Below are 20,230 nucleotides of genomic sequence, written 5' to 3' on the forward strand. Positions count from 1 at the left end.
AAGGTCATTCTGAGAGAGATAGCAAGAGAGTTGGCTAGAGACGGCACGCTCAAGAGTTTTGGAGAGAAAAGAAAGAAGGGATACTGGTCTGTAGTTGTTGACATCGGAGGGATCTAGTGTAGGTTTTTTGAGGAGGGGTGCAACTCTCGCTCTCTTCAAGACGGAAGGGACATGGCCAGCGGTCAAGGATGAGTTGATGAGCGAGGTGAGGTAAGGGAGAAGGTCTCCGGAAATGGTCTGGAGAAGAGAGGAGGTGATAGGGTCAAGCGGGCAGGTTGTTGGGCGGCCGGCCGTCACAAGTCGCAAGATTTCATCTGGGGAGAGAGGGGAGAAAGAAGTCCAAGCATAGGGTAGGGCAGTGTGAGCAGGACCAGCGGTGTCATTTGACTTAATGAATGAGGATCGGATGTCGTCAACCTTCTTTTCAAAATGGTTGACGAAGTCATCCACAGAGAGGGAGGAGGGAGGGGGAGGAGGAGGAGGATTCAGCAGGGAGGAGAAGGTGGCAAAGAGCTTCCTAGGGTTAGAGGCAGAGGCTACATAACACCGAATCGAGCCGCTCGGTCACATTTCCTGTTTGTTTTGGTTGTGTTTCAGATAATTTCGTGCTCAATAGAAATTAATGGTAAATAATGTATTGTGTCATTTTGGAGTCACTTTTATTGTAAACAAGAATAGAATATGTTTTCTAAACACTTCTACATGAATGTGGATGCTACCATGATTACGGATAATCCTGAATGAATCGTGAATAATGAAGAGTGAGAAAGTTACAGACTCACAAATATCATACCCACAAGACATGCTAACCTCTCACCATTACAATAACAGGGGAGGTAAAAAACATTTTTTGGGGGTATGATATTTATGCCTATGTAACTTTCTCACTCATCATTATTCACGATTCATTCAGGACTATCCGTAGTACCCTTAAAATAAAGTTGACAGTCTGCACTTTAAACTTTAACCTCATAGTCATTGTATCATTTCAAACCAAAAAGTGCTGGAGTACGGATCCAAAACAACAACAAAAAATTGTCCATGTCCCAATACTTTTGGAGCTGTAGCTGTACTTTTTCAAAGGAGGATCATTTCATCCGGCACCGCTCAAGGCCCTGGTGCGTTCCCTTTGCAATGACACAAATGTCTCTGTATCCCTCCTCAAGAAGAGCAGTGACTGATGCTCTCTTCTTTATCAGAGGCTCACACGGCATTCCAGTCAGGCTCCCAGTGCTGTAATTGAAAAGAGAGAGAGAGAGAGAGAGAGAGAGAGAGAGAGAGGGGGGGGTACTGGTAATGAGAGAGAGAGAGAGAGAGAGAGAGAGAGAGAGAGAGAGAGAGAGAGAGAGAGAGAGAGAGAGAGAGAGAGAGAGAGAGAGAGAGAGAGAGAGAGAGAGAGAGAGAGAGAGAGAGAGAGAGAGAGAGAGAGAGAGAGAGAGAGAGAGAGAGAGAGAGAGAGAGAGAGAGAGAGAGAGAGAGAGAGAGAGAGAGAGAGAGAGAGAGAGAGAGAGAGAATTTAAATTCCGACAGAAAACCAAAGACAACAAACAACAATGAGAAATGGTTTGATGAAGAATGTAAAAACCGAAGAAAGAAATGGAGAAACATATCCAACCAAAAAGCCTTTCGACTTCACTATTGTGAAACACTAAAACAGTACAGAAATACACTAATTAAAAAGAAGGAACAGCATGACAAAAAACAGTTCATTGTGATTGAAGAATCCATAGAATCAAATCACTCCTGGGAAAATTGGAACACACTAAACAAGCAACAACAGAAGAGTTATCTATCCAAAACGGAGATGTATGGATAAACCACTTCTCCAAACTTTTCGGCCATATAACAAAGAACCAAGAGCAAAAACATATACATGATACTTTACAAAACTTAGAATCAGCTATTAAAGACTACCTTAACCCATTGGATTCTCCAATTACATTGAATGAACTACAGCACAAAATACAAACCCTCCATCCCAAAAAGGCCTGTGGTGTTGATGCTATACTAAACAACATGATAAAATATATAGACCACAAATTCAAATTGGCTATTCTTAAACTCTTCAATATTATCCTCAGCTCTGGCATCTTCCTTAATATTTGGAACCTAGGCCTGATCACCCCAATCCCCAAAAGTGGAGACAAATTTGACCCCAATAATTAACGTGGAATATGCATTAGCAGCAATCTCTGAAAACTCCTCTGCAGTATCATCAACAGCAGATTCCAACATTTCCTCAGTGAAAACAATGTCCTGAGCACATGTAAATTGGCTTCTTACCAAATTACCGTACGACAGACCACGTATACACCCTGCACACCCTTATTAACAAACAAACAAAACAAAACAAAAGCAACAAAAGCTTTTGACTCAATTTGGCATAAGGGTCTGCTATACAAATTGATGGAAAACGGAGTTGGGGGGAAAGGTTATGACATTATAAAATCCATGTACACAAACAACAAGTGTGCAGTTAAAATTGGCAATAAACACACAGATTTCTTTCCTCAGGGCCGTGGGGTGAGACAGGGATGCAGCTTGAGCCCCACCCTCTTCAACATTTATATCAACGAATTGGCGAGGGCAGTAGAACAGTCTGCAGCACCCGACCCTACTGGACTCAGAAATCAAATGTCTACTGTTTGCAGATGATCTGGTGCTTCTTTCCCCAATCAAGGAGGGCCTACAGCAGCACCTAGATGTTCTGCACATATTCTGTCAGACTTGGGCCCTGACAGTGAATCTCAGTAAGAAAAAAATAATGGTTTTCCAAAAAAGGTCCAGTAGCCAAGACAACAAATACAAATTCGATCTAGACACTGATGCCCGAGAGCACACAAAGAATTACACCTACCTCGGCCTATACATCAACACCACAGGTAACTTCCACAAGGCTGTGAACGATCTGAGAGACAAGGCAAGAAGGGCCTTCTATGCCATCAAAAGGAACATAAAACCTAACATCACAATTAGGATCTGGCTAAAAATATATCAATCAGTAATCAAACCCATTGCCCTCTATGGTTGTGAGGTCTGGGGTCCACTCACCAACCATGAATTCACAAAATGGGACAAACACCCAATTGAGACTCTGCTTGCAGAATTCTGCAAAAACATACTTTGTGTACAACGCAAAACCCCAAACAATGAGGACTATATCCGCTAGTTATCAAAATCCAGCAAAGAGCTGTTCATTTCTACAGCCACCTAAAAGGAAGCGACGCCCACACATTCCACCACAAAGCCCTCACCTACAGAGAGATGAACATAGAGATGAGTGCCTTCTGCCAGCTGGTTCTGGGGCTCTGTTCACAAACACAAAACAATCCCACAGAGCCCCAGGACAGACACACATTTAGACCCAAAAAAAATTAAAATAATATTTGACACATGGAAAAGAATCAACGAATGCTATCGATTAGTTACCGGAGTGTAACTCCAGTTCTATGAGTGGAGCGGAGCCCCATAGGGGAGCTCTGCTCCTAGTGGTTTACCCTCTGCCCTAAGGCAGCAGCAGCCTGAGACAAAATTATGCACACACCTACAGCCAATAGGAGTACAGGTGTCCCTATAAGAGGGGATGCCTCCCCTCAATCAGCCTCCCGAGATATTTTTCTTCAGCGAGACTAGAGAGGGTCGGCAGGGCCTTAAGTCCTATGGGGCTCCGCTCCACTCATAGAACTGGAGTTACACTCCGGTAACTAATCGTTCTATATCGTGGAGCTCCGCCCCATAGGGGTCCCGCAGTACTGCAACTAAAAACCCCTACGGGCGTCACAATATACCGCGTCATCGGTTAAAAGACCCGCCCCACCTAGTCCAATGGCAATGCCAATGACTAGTGGGCAGATCACCAGAATAGAAGCCATACTAACCTGTACTAGCAGATAGATGTGCCTCAATATCCTGTGAAAACACTACCGACCACTAATGGAATGACATCAAGTGTCACTCTACATTGTGAACGCGGTAGACCGCCTCACTCACTCAATGGAATCCCAGAGATTAGTGGGCAGGAACAAAAACATGAGTCATACTAACTGAACAAGCAGATAGATGACCTCACATTCTGTAATCAACACATGCCTCTACTGTACTGACCCTGTCAGTCAGGATTCATGCCACACAATATGTTTTCTTATCCAAAGCGGACCTGGTGGAAACCCTGTCCATAGTCCTGCTTTTCCCTCTCTTCCTAGCTCAAGATCTCCCTTCAGCTATGCTGAGTACAGACCGAGCCAAAGAGTTAGAAAACACATCTGTCAAAAACACGTCTTCCTAACCAAAGCGGACCTGATGGAAACCTGTGTCCACAGTCCTGCTTCTCCTCTCTTTCTTGCTCAAGATCTCCCTTCAGCCACCCTGAGTACAGATCGAGCCAGAGAATTAGAAGACATATCTAAGAGATAGAAACAGATAAATGGAGACGGCGTCGACCAGGATGCTGCTCTACAGATATCCTCTACTCCTGTTCCTCTGAAAAGGGCAGTAGAAGCCGCTACTCCACGAGTGGAGTGAGCTCTGATACCCTGAGGCAATTGCCGCCCTGCTACCTCATAAGCTGTCTCAATGCCTTCACAAAGCCAGTGAGACAACCTCTGTTTTGAAAGTGGTCTACCTAGTGCAGCCGCACCGTGACACACAAACAATTGAGGCGATGACCTAATCGCTGCTGTGCGCTCAACGTAACACGCCAAAGCGCGTACCGGGCACAGGCGATGGAGCTTTTCCTCACTCCTCTCTCTATGAGGAGGAGGAGAAAAAGCCCACAGCTCCACGGTCTGTGACCTATATGAACTCTTAATAACCTTCGGCACAAATGCCGGGTTAGGACGTAACACTGCTCTGCTCATGTCACCATTGATGGCCAAGCAGTCAGGTCTCGTCGAAAGAGCACACAAATCACTGACCCGCTTAGCTGCAGTCAAAGCGAGCAACAATGCTGTCTTTATAGACAGCATCTTGAGGGGTATTTGATTCAATGGCTCGAACGGCGACTTACATAGCGCTTCGAGTACCAAAGCCAAATCCCACTGAGGAAGCGTGACTCTAGGTGTTGGCCTAAGTCGCCGCGTTCCTAATAGGAAGCGTTTCACTAGAGGGTGGCTAAAGACATTGTCTCTGCCAAAACCCTCATGACAAGCTGAAATCAGTAGGTCGTCCAGGTAGGCTAGTAGCCGTATTCCCTGACGACGCAACGGTTCTAATGCCGCCTCCACACACTTGGAAAATGTGCGAGGTGCCAGGGCGTACCCAAATGGCATCCTTGTGTATTCGTACGCCACCCCTTGAAAGGCGAACCGCAGAAACTTCCTGTGACGCGGCTGAACCGGCACATGAAAGTACGCGTCCTTTAGGTCTATGCTCGTACAAAAGTCCCCTCTCTGGACACATTCCAGCAGACGTTTTGTCGTTAGCATTTGGAAGGGCCGTTTGGTTATGCTCTCGTTGAGAATGCGTGAATCCAAAATCGGCCTCACTCCCCCCGTCTTTTTGGGCACTAGGAAATAAGGCGAATATAGCCCTTTGTTCCTTTGCTCCCGGGGAACTACTGTCACCGCCTCCTTCGCCAAAAGTTCCGTAATCTCTGTCATCAGAGCGGCCACTTTGTCTGGCGTTTTCATCACCGTCTCCACCACTCCCTGAACGGGGGTGGGGTCCGGTGGAATTGGAGAGCATAACCCTTCTGCAACGTCTGTTCTAGCCAGCGTGAGAGGGTGCAGCTTCTTCGCCACTGCCAGCAATGCAGAGAAAGTGGCTGGGCGCGAAGCTGTGGTGCATCCAGTAGGAAGGACCTGTATTCCTCTATGGCCCTTACCGCCACTGTTCCCCAACATTGAAGTGGTGGAACAGCCCAAGGTGGGCCTCCCGTGAAAGGGAGAGGAAATGCGTTCTGAGAAAGAAAGAGGAGTAGGGACGTCGGTTAAACCCGTAACCGTCGTATTCCTGCCCTCCTTGAACGCATCGCGGGTCTGAATTGCGCTGACCGAGGCCACAGCCTGCGGCAGGGCACCATCCCCAGAAAGCGATTGCGTCATCTTAGGTGACTGCAATTCGCTATCAGAGCCCTTCACTACAGTACTCCTAGAAGTCTGTAGTATGAGGTCTCTATGAGGTAAAACAAGGCGGCGCCTTGATACCTTCTTAACTTTCACCTTCTGTGTGTGTTCAACTCTGCACCCCTGGTGGGTTGATTCACGCTCAGTGTGGTGAGTACTGGCTCGTTCTGTCAGGGGAGCTGATACTTTGGTTATACCCATAACGCTAGTAATCCTGCCCTCCGTGAACGTAGCATGGGTCTGAATCGCATTAACCGAGACCTTGGTCTGCGATAATGCGCCGTCCCCAGATAGCTGCTGTGTTACAATGCCCGGGGGCGCCGATACTCTGGGCACCTTGGTGACCGCGGTAATCGGGCCCTCCGTGAACGCAGCATGGGTCTGGCTCGTACTAGTGGAGACCTTAGTCTGTGCTAGTGCGCCATCCCCAAATAGCGGCTACGTCCTCATGTCAGAATCTGACCGGGACTGCTGCCTTCTATGTAAAGCACTTCTTATACGTGAAGTGTGATGTGACGACCTGATTGAGGTCTTCTGGATACCTACTCTTAGTGCCTGTTCAGCAACGCACCCTCGGTGGGCTGAACGGCTCTTAGAGTGGTAAGGAAGAGAGGGTGAGATTTGAACGCTCTCGGACGTATTATGGAAAATAGGCTCTTTTTTGACAAAGTCAGGTGGAGCCAACTCTTTATTAAACACATCAACAAAGGCATTTACATCAACACCCGTCCCTTCAACCGAAGGGTGGGGGGGAACAGTGGGCACGTTCGACACCATCGATGCGTCCTCCATCCTCTCCCCCGCGTCCCGTCACGTACGCCTCCTCTTGCCTCCCTTGGAGGGCCAGGTCGGCGTCCTCGTCACCTCCCTCGCCGGCTGTAGTGGGGCTACCGTAGCTGCTGGGAGGGCCGAGCCCGCTCCCTTGCTGCTCGTGGCCGCCGGATGACGCCGATTACGCCGCCTCGTCGTAGACCCCGGTCTACTTAGAGGGGCGGAGGTAGATGGCCTTTGGGGAGGAGGGGGGCCGAGTCGTCCTGCCAACGGCAGGTGCTTGGCCAGCTGCTTCTTCTCCTCCTCTAACCCGAAAAACGCTCCGTCGCCTCTTTGACTGCGACCCCAAAGAGGCCGTCGTCAGAGAGGGGGGCGTTCAAGAGAGACGTCCTGTCTGCCTCTTTCATGGAAGTCAATGACAACCAGAGGTGTCGTTCCCCCGACCACCGAAGTGGCCATGGATCTCCCCGCGCAGACTGCGGACGCCTGTGTAAGGTGGAGTATGGCGCCAGAAATTCTGGACGCCTCCTCCACCTCCTCCGGTGCCATCTCTGTCTTACCCGTGGTTAAACGGGACAGAGAGGCCGCCAAGAGGGCAATGTTGTTAGCTGCTGCTACAGCTTGGGCTCCCAACCCAAAAGACTTCTCTAACAGCGATGCTGTGAGTCGGTCCTTCTGGGATGGCAACGTGGCCTTCTTGGAAGAGGGCCAAGGGCTCGAACCCGGTACGAGATACGCCGCCATAGCGCTCTCTAACCTGGGGATTCCCTGACCCTGAAACCTTCCTTCCACTCTCGTGAATGGGAGATACGCTTTTACAGGCGAACGCGCCGCTAAAGGTGCCTCCCACGAGCCCTCAACGTACCTAGCCAAAGAAGGCATGGCAGGAGCCACTGGCTCTGCCGCCTTCCTTGGCCTGGAATAAGGACAGCCCTCCATCATATCAACCTCCGGTGCGGAGGGAAGAGGGGGCAGCCTTATTGCCAGCCGTTGAGCAGCTCTCTCAATGAGACCCGGAAAATCCGCTCTCAGAGAGGCTGCAGCGAAAGAGAGAGCTTCTGATCTCTCAGAGCTCGTATCCCCTTCGCTATAGGGACTACAAGCCCTCTCGCTCTCCAAAGGAAAGGGGGCTTGAAAGTATGAGGGACGGGGTCCGACTGTTCCATTGGAATGCCAGACCCTTCCTCAAAATCCCTATCTTCCCCAAGTCTGCGCCGTCGGACGACGCCTCTGAAGCAGAGGCTAGTATCGACAACACATCCTCAAGGGGGATGTCCTCCCTGAAAAACGCCCAACGCTGCTTCCTCTCCTTTAAAGAAAGGAGGGCGCAGGAGGCGCAATTCGGGGGACTGCAGACGCCTTCCTTGGCATGCTGGGATCCCAAACACACGAAACATAGGTCGTGGTGGTCACCGGCCGCCATGGAAGTGCATCTGCACTGAGCTCTGAAAATAGCTTTTGGGGGTGGAAAATCTCCTGTTGTGCTCATTTAGACGACGTTGATGACTGGAATATCAACAGCGTTTTTTCGGCCTGAGTCTTCGTGCTTCGTCTCTTCGTGGCTTCTTCAGTCTAGTCCAGTCGCTGAAGAAAAAGGGAGGCTGATTGAGGGGAGGCATCCCCTCTTATAGGGACACCTGTACTCCTATTGGCTGTAGGTGTGTGCATAATTTTGTCTCAGGCTGCTGCTGCCTTAGGGCAGAGGGTAAACCACTAGGAGCAGAGCTCCCCTATGGGGCGGAGCTCCACGATATAGAACTGGCCCTTAACAGAGAGTACACAGTGGCAGAATACCTGACCACTGTGACTGACCCTAAATTAAGAAAGTCCTTGACTATGTACAGACTCAGTGAGCATAGCCTTGCTATTGAGAAAGGCCGCCATAGGCAGACCTGGCTCTTGAGAGATGACAGGCTATGTGCCCAGTGCCCCCAAAATGAGGTGGAAACTGAGCTGCACTTCCTAACCTCCTGCCAAATGTATGACCACATTAGAGACACATATTTCCCACAAATCACACAAACCCACAAATAATTTGAAAACAAATCAAACATTGATAAACTCCCATATCTGTTAGGCGAAATACCTCAGTGTGCAGTCACAGCAGCAAGATTTTTGGCCCGTTGCCATGAGAAAAGGGCAACCAGTGGAACACAAACAACATTGTAAATACAACCTATATTTATCTCTTTATTTATTTTCCCTTTCATACTTGGTAGGGGATGGGGTTAGGGGATGGATAGGGGATGGGGTTAGGGGATGGGGTTAGGGGATGGGTTAGATAATGGGGTTAGGGGATGGGGTTAAGGGATGGGTTAGATAATGGGGTTAGGGGATGGGGTTAGGGGATGGGGTTAGGGAATGGGGTTAGGGAATGGGGTTAGGGGATGGGGTTAGGGGATGGTTAGGGGATGGATAGGGGATGGGGTTAGGGGATGGGGTTAGGGGATGGGGCTAGGGGATGGGGTTAGGGGATGGGTAGGGGATGGGGTTAGATAATGGGGTTAGGGGGTGGGGTTAGGGGATGGTTAGAGGATGGGGTTAGAGAATGGGGTTAGGGGATGGGGTTAGGGGATGGGGTTAGGGGATGGATAGGGGATGGGGTTAGGGGATGGGGTTAGGGGATGGGGTTAGGGGATGGGTAGGGGATGGGGTTAGATAATGGGGTTAGGGGGTGGGGTTAGGGGATGGTTAGGGGATGGGGTTAGAGAATGGGGTTAGGGGATGGGGTTAGGGGATGGATAGGGATGGGGTTAGGGGATGGGGTTAGGGGATGGGTAGGGGATGGGGTTAGGGGATGGGGTTAGGGGATGGGGTTAGGGGGATGGGGCTAGGGGATGGGGTTAGGGGATGGGGTTAGGGGATGGGGTAAGGGGATGGATAGGGGATGGGGTTAGAGAATGGGGTTAGGGGATGGGGTTAGGGGATGGGGTTAGGGGTTAGGGGATGGGGCTAGGGGATGGGGTTAGAGGAGGGTTAGGGGATGGGGTTAGGGGATGGGGTTAGGGGATGGGTAGGAGATGGGGTTAGGGGATGGGGTTAGGGGAGGGTTAGGGGATGGGGTTAGGGGATGGTTAGGGCACAGGAGGAGCATCAATGATGGAGTATACATCATTATGAGATCAATCTGTTCTTCTGATTCCTTATTGTAATCAAATTTTCAGGTTTTTTATTTGATGTTTTTTCTCTTTCAAGTTGAATGAAATCAGACTGAGTAATACATTGACCTGACTGAGCTGTTTCTGACATCAGTTTCTGGGATGTTTCCTGTCTTACCCTACCTCTCTCCAGATGAGACGTCGTACGAGGCGGGCATCAAGGTCCAGATTCACACCCAGGACGAGCCTCCCTTCATTGACCAGCTGGGTTTCGGAGTGGCCCCGGGCTTCCAGACCTTCGTATCCTGTCAGGAACAACGGGTAGGGTGTCAATCAATCAATCAATCAATCAATCAATTAAGCCTGCCATTATTGGCTCTTCCCAATGTGGGCTTGCTACAAGGGAAGGCGGTAAAAACAAATAATGTCTGTCTGGGTTATTGTTGATGTCTGTATGTGGGAGGTCGTTTTGTTGTTCGTGATGATGTCATCCTGCTACGTTAAAGGGGGCTGAAGGACTTGTGTTTTCAGCTACACAACCAGCATACAGCGTTCTAGTGATTCAAAGGTCATGTTCTTGTTGAAAGCAGGACGAGGTTATTCTGAAACCAAGTCAGTCAGTTTCACCTTGAACAGACTCTGACCCTGAACAGACTCTGACCCTGAACAGACTCTGACCCTGAACAGACTCTGACCCTGAACAGACTCTGACCCTGAACAGACTCTGACCCTGAACAGACTCTGACCCTAAACAGACTCTGACCCTGAACAGACTCTGACCCTGAACAGACTCTGACCCTGAACAGACTCTGACCCTGAACAGACTCTGACCCTGAACAGACTCTGACCCTGAACAGACTCTCCTCTCTCCTCTCCTTCTCCTGATGCATGTTACATTACAGGAATCTCATCCGTGGCTTGGTAGAAATCCACACTTTTCAATCAGTGCTACCATGCTCTCTCTTCGTGAAGAGAAGAATAATTCAATATGATGTGTACCCATCCAACTCTACCCTCTGGTCATGTATATCTAACCAGACAGAGTGAAATCATAGGTAATTATACTCTCTCTGGGTCACAGACTATAGAATGTGTATGATGAAAGGAACACAGAAGATACGGATTTAATAGATCCCCTACTCCCTTATGCTTCTGCCAGAGATGTCATCAGAGCGCGTAACAGAACAGTGTACTGTATACACTCGGTCTACTCTCGGTTTGTTGTTTTTATGAAATAGTTTTTATGAAATAGTTTTTAAATCATAGCTAAAGTTTGTGTTGCTACGGATTCTGCAACGCAGTCAGCCTTTACGGCTGGGACTGCAAGTTTGTCTCCCGGCAGTAAGCTGCTAGCCATCATGAAAACGGAGCAGGCTAACGCTAGCAGTGCTAGCCCAGTGTGTTTATCCACAGCTGGGCACAAATGCTTCAGGTGTGAGATGATTTCCACACAATCTTAAGATGAAGAGAAGGTGGAACTAGAAAATGAACAGGGATTTGTCTGCCCTAAATGCACCACCATCAAGCAGCTTAGGGAAGAGATCTTCTGGCTGTTAGCTCGGCTGCGAGAAAAGGTTATAACATGCTTTCTAAGTACACCGACCTTGCTGTAACCCAGGCAAACCAAATCACAGGTTTTAAATGCCTCCTATAGCAAAGCTGCAGCGTTGATCTGTCACAATCCAACAGACAGATGTCAAGCTCAACTCCGCGGCCCATGGGAGACTCGACACTCGCAAGGCGTAGGAGATTGTGGAGGCAGTCTGGCCACCCTTCATCTATCTGAGAAGATCCGATCTAGCTATCAAACAGCTTTGCCCCGCTTGAGACGGACCTACCAGGCCCGGGAGTCAGCACGGATCATGGGTGTATACATTCCCCCACGGCCACCACAGTTCACCGGGTCGCTGACTCAAGACATAAGGGTCTCTGGCCATCCTCCACCTTCCTGGGTTTTCCAACACGTCCGCTTTTGCTGGTGCGAAGAGTCAGGCTAGCCTCCATCCCCCCTGCCCGAGGCAGGCCCATCCCGCTCCTCCTCTTCCTTCCCCATGGGATTCCATCACAACCACCATAATTTTGGGCAGCTAGATGGTGAGAGATTTTGGCCTGCCTGCTGTCTGTGGACCGACCAAGTTCCGCTGTCACCCAGGATCTCCGTGTCCATGACATCAACTCCCTCCTGCCGGTTCTGGACAATATTGTCACCATCGTCACTCAAGTAGGTTTTAACAACCTTCGTTTTAGGCGACCTGAGGGAGGACTACAAACATTTCTTTAAACACCATCGCTAGAACAGGGAAGAGAATTATTAAAGTGGCTTGCGAAAGTATTCACCCCCCTTGCCATTTTTCCTATGTTGTTGCCTTACAACCTGGAATTAAAATGGATTTTTGGGGGGTTTGTATCATTTGATTTACACAACATGCTTACCACTTTGAAGATGCTAAATATTTTTTGGGGTGAAACAAACAAGAAATAAGACAACAAAACAGAAAACTTGAGTGTGCATAACTATTTTTAGTCTCATCTGACCAGAGTACCTTCTTCCATATGTTTGGGGAGTCTCCCACATGCCTTTTGGTGAACACCAAATGTGTTTGCTTATTTTATTGCTGGCCACTCTTCCGTAAAGTCCAGCTCTGTGGAGTGTACGGCTTAAAGTGGTCCTATGGACAGATACTCCAATCTCCGCTGTGGAGCTTTGCAGCTCCTTCAGGGTTATCTTTGGTCTCTTTGTTGCCTCTTAATTAATGCCCTCCTTGCCTGGTCTGTGAGTTTTGGTGGGCGGCCCTCTCTTGGCAGGTTTGTTGTGGTGCCACATTCTTTCCATTTTTTATATAATGGTTTTTAATGGAGCTCCGTGGGATTTTCAAAGTTTCTGATATTTTTTTATAACCCAACCCTGATCTGTACTTCTCCACAACTTTGTCCCTGACCTGTTTGGAGAGCTCCTTGGTCTTCATGGTGCCGCTTGCTTGGTGGTGCCCCTTGCTTAGTGGTGTTGCACACTCTGGGGCCTTTCAGAACAGGTGTATAAATACTGAGATCATGTGACAGATCATGTTACACTTAGATTGCACACAGGTGGACTTAATTTAACTAATTATGTGACTTCTGAAGGTAATTGGTTGCACCAGATCTTATTTAGGGGCTTCATAGCAACGGGGGTGAATACATATGCACTAACCACTTGTCCGTTATTTATTTTTTAGAAATTTCTGAAGAAGTTATATTTTCATTCCACTTCACCAATTTGGAATATTTTGTTTATGTCCATTACATGAAATCCAAATAAAAATCAATTAAAATTACAGGTTGTAATGCAACAAAATAGGAAAAAAGCCAAGGGGGATGAATACTTTTGCAAGGCACTGTAGATGCCAATTCTTTGTGGGTAGCTAGCCAGTTAGACCTATTGACTTACTATGGACTTACCCATTCACTGAACCTTCCTTCTTCTAGCCACTAAGCAAGATATACAGTGAGGGAAAAAAGTATTTGATCCCCTGCTGATTTTGTACGTTTGCCCACTGACAAAGAAATGATCAGTCTATAATTTTAATGGTAGGTTTATTTGAACAGTGAGAGACAGAATAATAACAAAGAAATCCAGAAAAACGCATGTAAGAAATGTTATAAATTGATTTGCATTTTAATGAGGGAAATAAGTATTTGACCACCTCTCAATCAGAAACATTTCTGGCTCCCAGGTGTTTTTTATACAGGTAACGAGCTGAGATTAGGAGCCCACTCTTAAAGGGAGTGCTCCTAATCTCAGCTTGTTACCTGTATAAAAGACACCTGTCCACAGAAGCAATCAATCAATCAGATTCCAAACTCTCCACGATGGCAAAGACCAAAGAGCTCTCCAAGGATGTCAGGGACAAGATTGTAGATCTACACAAGGCTGGAATGGGCTACAAGACCATCGCCAAGCAGCTTGGTGAGAAGGTGACAACAGTTGGTGCGATTATTCGCAAATGGATGAAACACAAAATAACTGTTAATCTCCCTCGGCCTGGGGCTCCATGCAAGATCTCACCTCGTGGAGTTGCAATGATCATGAGAACGGTGAGGAATCAGCCCAGAACTACACGGGAGGATCTTGTCAATGATCTCAAGGCAGCTGGGACCATAGTCACCAAGAAAACAATTGGTAACACACTACGCCGTGAAGGACTGAAATCCTGCAGTGCCCGCAAGGACCCCCTGCTCAAGAAAGCACATATACAGGCCCTTCTGAAGTTTGCCAATGAACATCTGAATGATTCAGAGGAGAACTGGGTGAAAGTGTTGTGGTCAGATGAGACCAAAATCGAGCTCTTTGGCATCAACTCAACTCGCCGTGTTTGGAGGAGGAGGAATGCTGCCTATGACCCCAATAACACCATCCCCACCGTCGAACATGGAGGTGGAAACATTATGCTTTGGGGGTGTTTTTCTGTTAAGGGGACAGGACAACTTCACCGCATCAAAGGGACGATGGACGGGGCCATGTACCATCAAATCTTGGGTGAGAACCTCCTTCCCTCAGCCAGGGCATTGAAAATGGGTCGTGGATGGGTATTCCAGCATGACAATGACCCAAAACACACGGCCAAGGCAACAAAGGAGTGGATCAAGAAGAAGCACATTAAGGTCCTGGAGTGGCCTAGCCAGTCTCCAGACCTTAATCCCATAGAAAATCTGTGGAGGGAGCTGAAGGTTCGAGTTGCCAAACATCAGGCTCGAAACCTTAATGACTTGGAGAATATCTGCAAAGAGGAGTGGGACAAAATCCCTCCTGAGATGTGTGCAAACATGGTGGCCAACTACAAGAAACGTCTGACCTCTGTGATTGCCAACAAGGGTTTTGCCACCAAGTACTAAGTCATGTTTTGCAGAGGGGTCAAATACTTATTTCCCTCATTAAAATGCAAATCAATTTATAACATTTTTGACATGCGTTTTTCTGGATTCTTTTGTTGTTATTCTGTCTCTCATTGTTCAAATAAACCTACCGTTAAAATTATAGACTGATCATGTCTTTGTCAGTGGGCAAACGTACAAAATCAGCAGGGGATCAAATACTTTTTTCCCGCACTGTACACAAAGCAAACATTTTACTTCATAATTATCAGCTAGATATATGTGAATCGTAATCTAGCTAGCCAGCTAGCTAGTTAAGCAGGCAAAAATGACCTAAAACTAATGTTATGCAAGGTACAGTTGAAGTCGGAAGTTTACATACACCTTAACCAAATACATTTAAACTCAGTTTTTCACAATTCCTGACATTTAATCCTAGTAAAAATTCCCTGTCTTAGGTCAGTTAGGATCACCACTTTATTTTAAGAATGTGAAATGTGAGAATAATAGGAGAGAGAATTATTTATTTCAGCTTTTATTTCATTCATCACATTCCCAGTGGGTCAGAAGTTTACATACACTCAATTAGTATTTGATAGCATTGCTTTTAAATTGTTTAACTTGGGTCAAATGTTTCGGGTAGCCTTCCACAAGCTTCCCACAATAAGTTGGGTGAATTTTGGCCCATTCCTCCTGACAGAGCTGGTGTAAGTGAGTCAGGTTTGTAGGCCTCCTTGCTCGAACACGCTTTTTCAATTCTGCCCACACATTTTCTATAGGTTTGAGGTCAGGGCTTTGTGATGGCCACTCCATTACCTTGACTTTGTTGTCCTTAAGCCATTTTGCCACAACTTTGGAAGTATACTTGGGGTCATTGTCCATTTGGAAGACCCATTTGCGACCAAGCTTTAACTTCCTGACTGATGTCTTGAGATGTTGCTTCAATATATCCACGTCATTTTCCTTCCTCATGATACCATCTATTTTGTGAAGTGCACCAGTCCCTCCTGCAGCAAAGCACCCCCAAAGCATGATGCTGCCACCCCCGTGCTTCACGGTTGGAATGGTGTTCTTCGGCTTGCAAGAAACCAATTTTTCCTCCAAATATAACGATGGTCATTATGGGCAAACAGTTCTATTTTTGTTTCATCAGACCAGAGGACATTTCTCCAAAAAGTATGATATTTGTCCCCATGTGCAGTTGCAAACCGTAGTCTGGCTTTTTTATGGCAGTTTTGCAGCAGTGGCTTCTTCCTTGCTGAGCAGCCTTTCAGGCTATGTCGATATAAGACTTGTTTTACTGTGGATATAGATACTTTTGTACCTGTTTTCTCCAGCATCTTCACAAGGTCCTTTGCTGTTGTTCTGGAATTGATTTGCACTTTTCGCACCAAAGTATGTTCATCTCTAGGAGACAGAACGCGTCTCCTTCCTGAGCGGTATGACGGCTGCGTGGTCCCATGGTGCTTATACTTGCGTACTAATGTTTGTACAGATGAACGTGGTACCTTCAGGCGTTTGGAAATTGCTCTCAAGGATGAACCAGACGTGTGGAGGTCTACCATTCTTTTTCTGAGGTCTCGGCTGAATGCAAATTAATTACTTAAAAATCATACAATGCGATTTTCTGGATTTTTGTTTTAGATTCCGTCTCTCACAGTTGAAGTGTACCTATGATAAAAATTACAGATCTCTAAATGCTTTGTAAGTAGGAGAAGCTGCAAAATCGGCAGTGTATCAAATACTTGTTCTCCCCACAGTATATATTACCCCTTGGCAGCGTTATCAGAACGCACAGCATTGATTTTCTTTGCTACGCAGGCGATACACAACTTTACATGTCTCTGTCACCAGAGGGTTTTAGCTCCACAGATAAATTATTAGACTGTATTAGTTAGTGATTTAAATACTTGGAACTTCCTCCAGCTAAATCAAGACAAGACCAAGGTACTTATTGTTGGAGCCAAAGCACAGATAGAGAATCTGGCCGCACATTTTAATTCACGGGCAATAAAGATAAAACACAAGGTAAAAAACCTAGGTGTAATTTTATATTCTGAATTCAATTTCGAATCAAGCATTAGGAATGTGACCAAAATAGCTTTTTACCACCTGAGGTTCATTGCCAAGGTGCGGCCGTTTCTCTCTCAGGCTGATACAGAGAGACTCGTCCATGCTTTTATTACAAGCAGGCTGGACTACTGTAGAGAGAGAGAGAGAGAAAGAGAGAGAGAGAGAGAGCGAGAGAGAGAGAGAGAGAGAGAGAGAGAGAGAGACACACATACAAAACACACTGGGACCTGCAGCCACGACATCATCAGCATGCATAATCCCACCGCAGCCTCATTAGACCTGTCCTGGACACACACGACACCGACACACACACTCTGACAGCATTAGAGGCTTTGTCCCAGCTTTTACTACTCTATGACTTACCAAGCTGTCCGTAGCCCTTTCCTGCAGTCAAATGACCTAGTGGCCTCATGGGTGGAATGTTATTAATATGAAATATTAATAACATCATCAGCATTATGAGAAATTTTTAAAAAATCTTCATAATTTAAAGAAACTCACTGAAAATCCAGTGTTTCTATGTCAAACAGTTTTGTTATATTTCAGTCTTCTGTGATGTATATAAAGTGTAATATTGGGATACAAACTCAAAATGGAATATATTTCAACTCTATATCTGACATGGTCCAGGTGTCTTCCTGTTTTAAGGCCATAACCATGTGAGTGAGTTGTATACTTTGGTTCCAAAGTATATTTGTTTAAGACTACCAAGAAACACTCTGTGTGACCCTGATTTAGCCGTAAAAGGTAATTAAGTGTGAAACTGTTTTGGTGCAAAAAAAATAATATATATATATAGATTATTATAAAAAAAATTACTAACACATAATTCTACTCTACTTCTAATAAAGATCATCTGTAATCTACCATTTATGAAAGTGATTATTTATCTCTCTCTCTCTCTCTCTCTCTCTCTCTCTCTCTCTCTCTCCCACTTTACACCCACACATACACTTAGGCTAAGGCCTATAAAACAGTCATGCTCTGCCAGCACACTTCAGCCTCAGCAAATTAGCCAGTAACCTTCAATTAGAGGAACTCCGGTTGAAAACTAAACACAACGATTTGTTGCTCTATTGTTTCGGAAGGCTGTTTAAAAAAAAAAGCCTAAAAAAGCCTTTCACAGACAGTTGCAAAACGCACAGAGACTCGCAGTCATATACACACCCACAGAATCAAGCCTCCGCAAACACTTTTCCCCGAAGGAAAAATGTATGTGGGTGACTTAGGTTGGGTGAATAGTGCTGTGAGAATGGCTTGGAAATGAACAGGGAGCCACCAAGCATGGCGAAATCATTATTCAGACGGCTGGCTCTTCAGACAGGTATGAAACTGATGTTGGACAAACCCAGAGAAAGCTAGCATTGCGTCCCAAATGGTACCCCATTCCCTACATAGGGTCCTATGGGCCCTGGTCAAAAGTAGTGCACTACAAAGAAAATAGGATATCCAGAGAAATGTAACTTTATGACTGTAACTACTGTTCCCTGAAGGAGGGAAATGAGGTACAACTTGCTATGGGGAGTCGCACTCTCGCGACTTCGGTTGAAAGATCTACAATCACGCCTGTCAATAAAATCCACGCCTCGCTGGAATGCCCCGCCTTCCACAGGTGATTCCTTCCTTCAATTTAATACAGTATGACAAAAAAATATTATGCACTCACTAACTGTAAGTCGCTCTGGATAAGAGCATCTGCTAAATGACTAAAAAAATAAAATACCACTCTTCACTGAGCCCAAGAACGGGCGGGGACAAACAGGTGTTGTATCTCATTTCCCTCCTTCAGAGAACAGTAGTTCTAGTCGTAGCGCTACGTTCCCTTTCAGTCAGTCAACTTCGGTACATCATACTATGGCGAAATATAATCACGCCCTAAGCCGACCCCAAAGGATACTAAATTAAAATGGCCCATGGCAGACCACCCAGACCTGACCAGATGCAGTAGTCTGGGTATTTGCGCACAAGGCTTGCTGCCATAAACTGGGAGCAGTGACAGCCAATCAATAAAACCTCACAAAAGTGTGTGGTGAAGCCCAACTCACCGCAGCACAAATGTCTCCTATAGTATCTCCTATAGTCAATACCCAAGACGCTGCCAGACCCCTGGTGGAGTGGGTGTGTACACCACTAGGTAACCCTTGCCCCTTGCTGCTATATGCCGGGGAGATATATTAGCTGCCTGCCAGCTGGATTAGCAAATCAGACAAAAAGCTGGTCACATAATCGGATATCCTGGGTCCGTTCAATGTATGTGCGTAAAGCTCTCACCGGACACAGGGCATGTGATCTCTGTTGCTCTTCAGAAGCAAAAGGCGAAGGCGAAAGGGGAAATAGATCAAAATCTAAGGACCTGTAGGACATAGCCATGACGTTTGGGGGCGAAGGCCGCATTTAGACGCAACATCACCTTAGAGTCACCCGCGGCGAACTGAGTACCAGATAACCCGTGGAGGTCCCCAACACATTTAGCTGAGGCCAAAGCCATGAGCAGGGAGGTTTTGTTAGAGAGGATCTTCAGATCCACTGACTCCATAGGCTCAAAAGGGGCCTCGCACAGTGCCTCCAAAACCAGCGCCAAGTCCCAGGTCTAGAGACCGGTCTGAGACAAAGTACACAAGCAGGGAGGTGGGCCCCCCGGTGAGGCTCCGTCAATTCCCACATGACACGCTGAGATAGAGGCCATGTACTCTTTTAACGTGGAGAATGCCCGCCCCCTGCTCGAAGAGCTCCTGTAGGAACAGAAAGGATGTCCCTCACAGGGCACTGAAAAGGAACAATTCCTTTGTCTTGGCACCAGAGCTCAAACGCTTGCCACTTATACTCATACAGCCCTCTCCTTGCAGACTGAATGGTATCAATAACATTCAAGGGAAACCTCTTTCTATCAGATTGGCCCTCTCAGGGGCCAGGCCCATGGGAACCAAATCTCCGGCCTCGCTTGCCATACCTGCCCGTGTGCCTGGGACAACAGGTCCCTGCGCAACTGGAGTTGCAACGGGGAGTTACCCCCCGGGTCCCTGCCTAAAAAGGCGAATGATCTCCGCGAACCAAGGCTGCCTGAACCAACGGGAGTCACAATAATCAACGATAAGCCCTCTCCGACGTGGGCTGAATCAGAACCACTGGTGGAAACGCTTAAAGGAGGGTCCGAGGCCACTGGTGCACAAGAGCGAGAGCATGTGCACACTGCTCCCCAGCAATAGGGAGCGAGCCAAGGTCAGGAGGGAGCGAGCCAAGGTCAGGAGGGAGCGAGACAGAGTCTTTCCCCGTCTGTTGATGCACGCCACCACTGACGTATTGTAATTTCTGACCAGCACAAGCCGGCCCGACACAAGCAGGCGGAAGCGCCTGAGTGCCAGATAAACCATTAGG

The 20,230-nt window shown here is 47.1% G+C and overlaps 1 protein-coding gene across 3 annotated transcripts in view; it reads left to right on the forward strand.

The window, feature by feature from the left end:
• Positions 1–20,230, forward strand: part of LOC121574734 (acid-sensing ion channel 1-like) — a 367,348-nt gene that overhangs the window by 314,418 nt on the left and 32,700 nt on the right. For all 3 annotated transcript variants that reach the window (XM_041887285.2, XM_041887284.2, XM_045222811.1), the window contains one exon: positions 10,125–10,252. In XM_041887285.2, coding sequence (XP_041743219.1) covers positions 10,125–10,252 — 128 coding nt within the window. The remainder of the gene's footprint in view (positions 1–10,124; positions 10,253–20,230) is intronic.

This window comes from Coregonus clupeaformis, chromosome 10 (genome assembly GCF_020615455.1).
Source record: "Coregonus clupeaformis isolate EN_2021a chromosome 10, ASM2061545v1, whole genome shotgun sequence".
Classification (NCBI taxonomy): domain Eukaryota; kingdom Metazoa; phylum Chordata; class Actinopteri; order Salmoniformes; family Salmonidae; genus Coregonus; species Coregonus clupeaformis.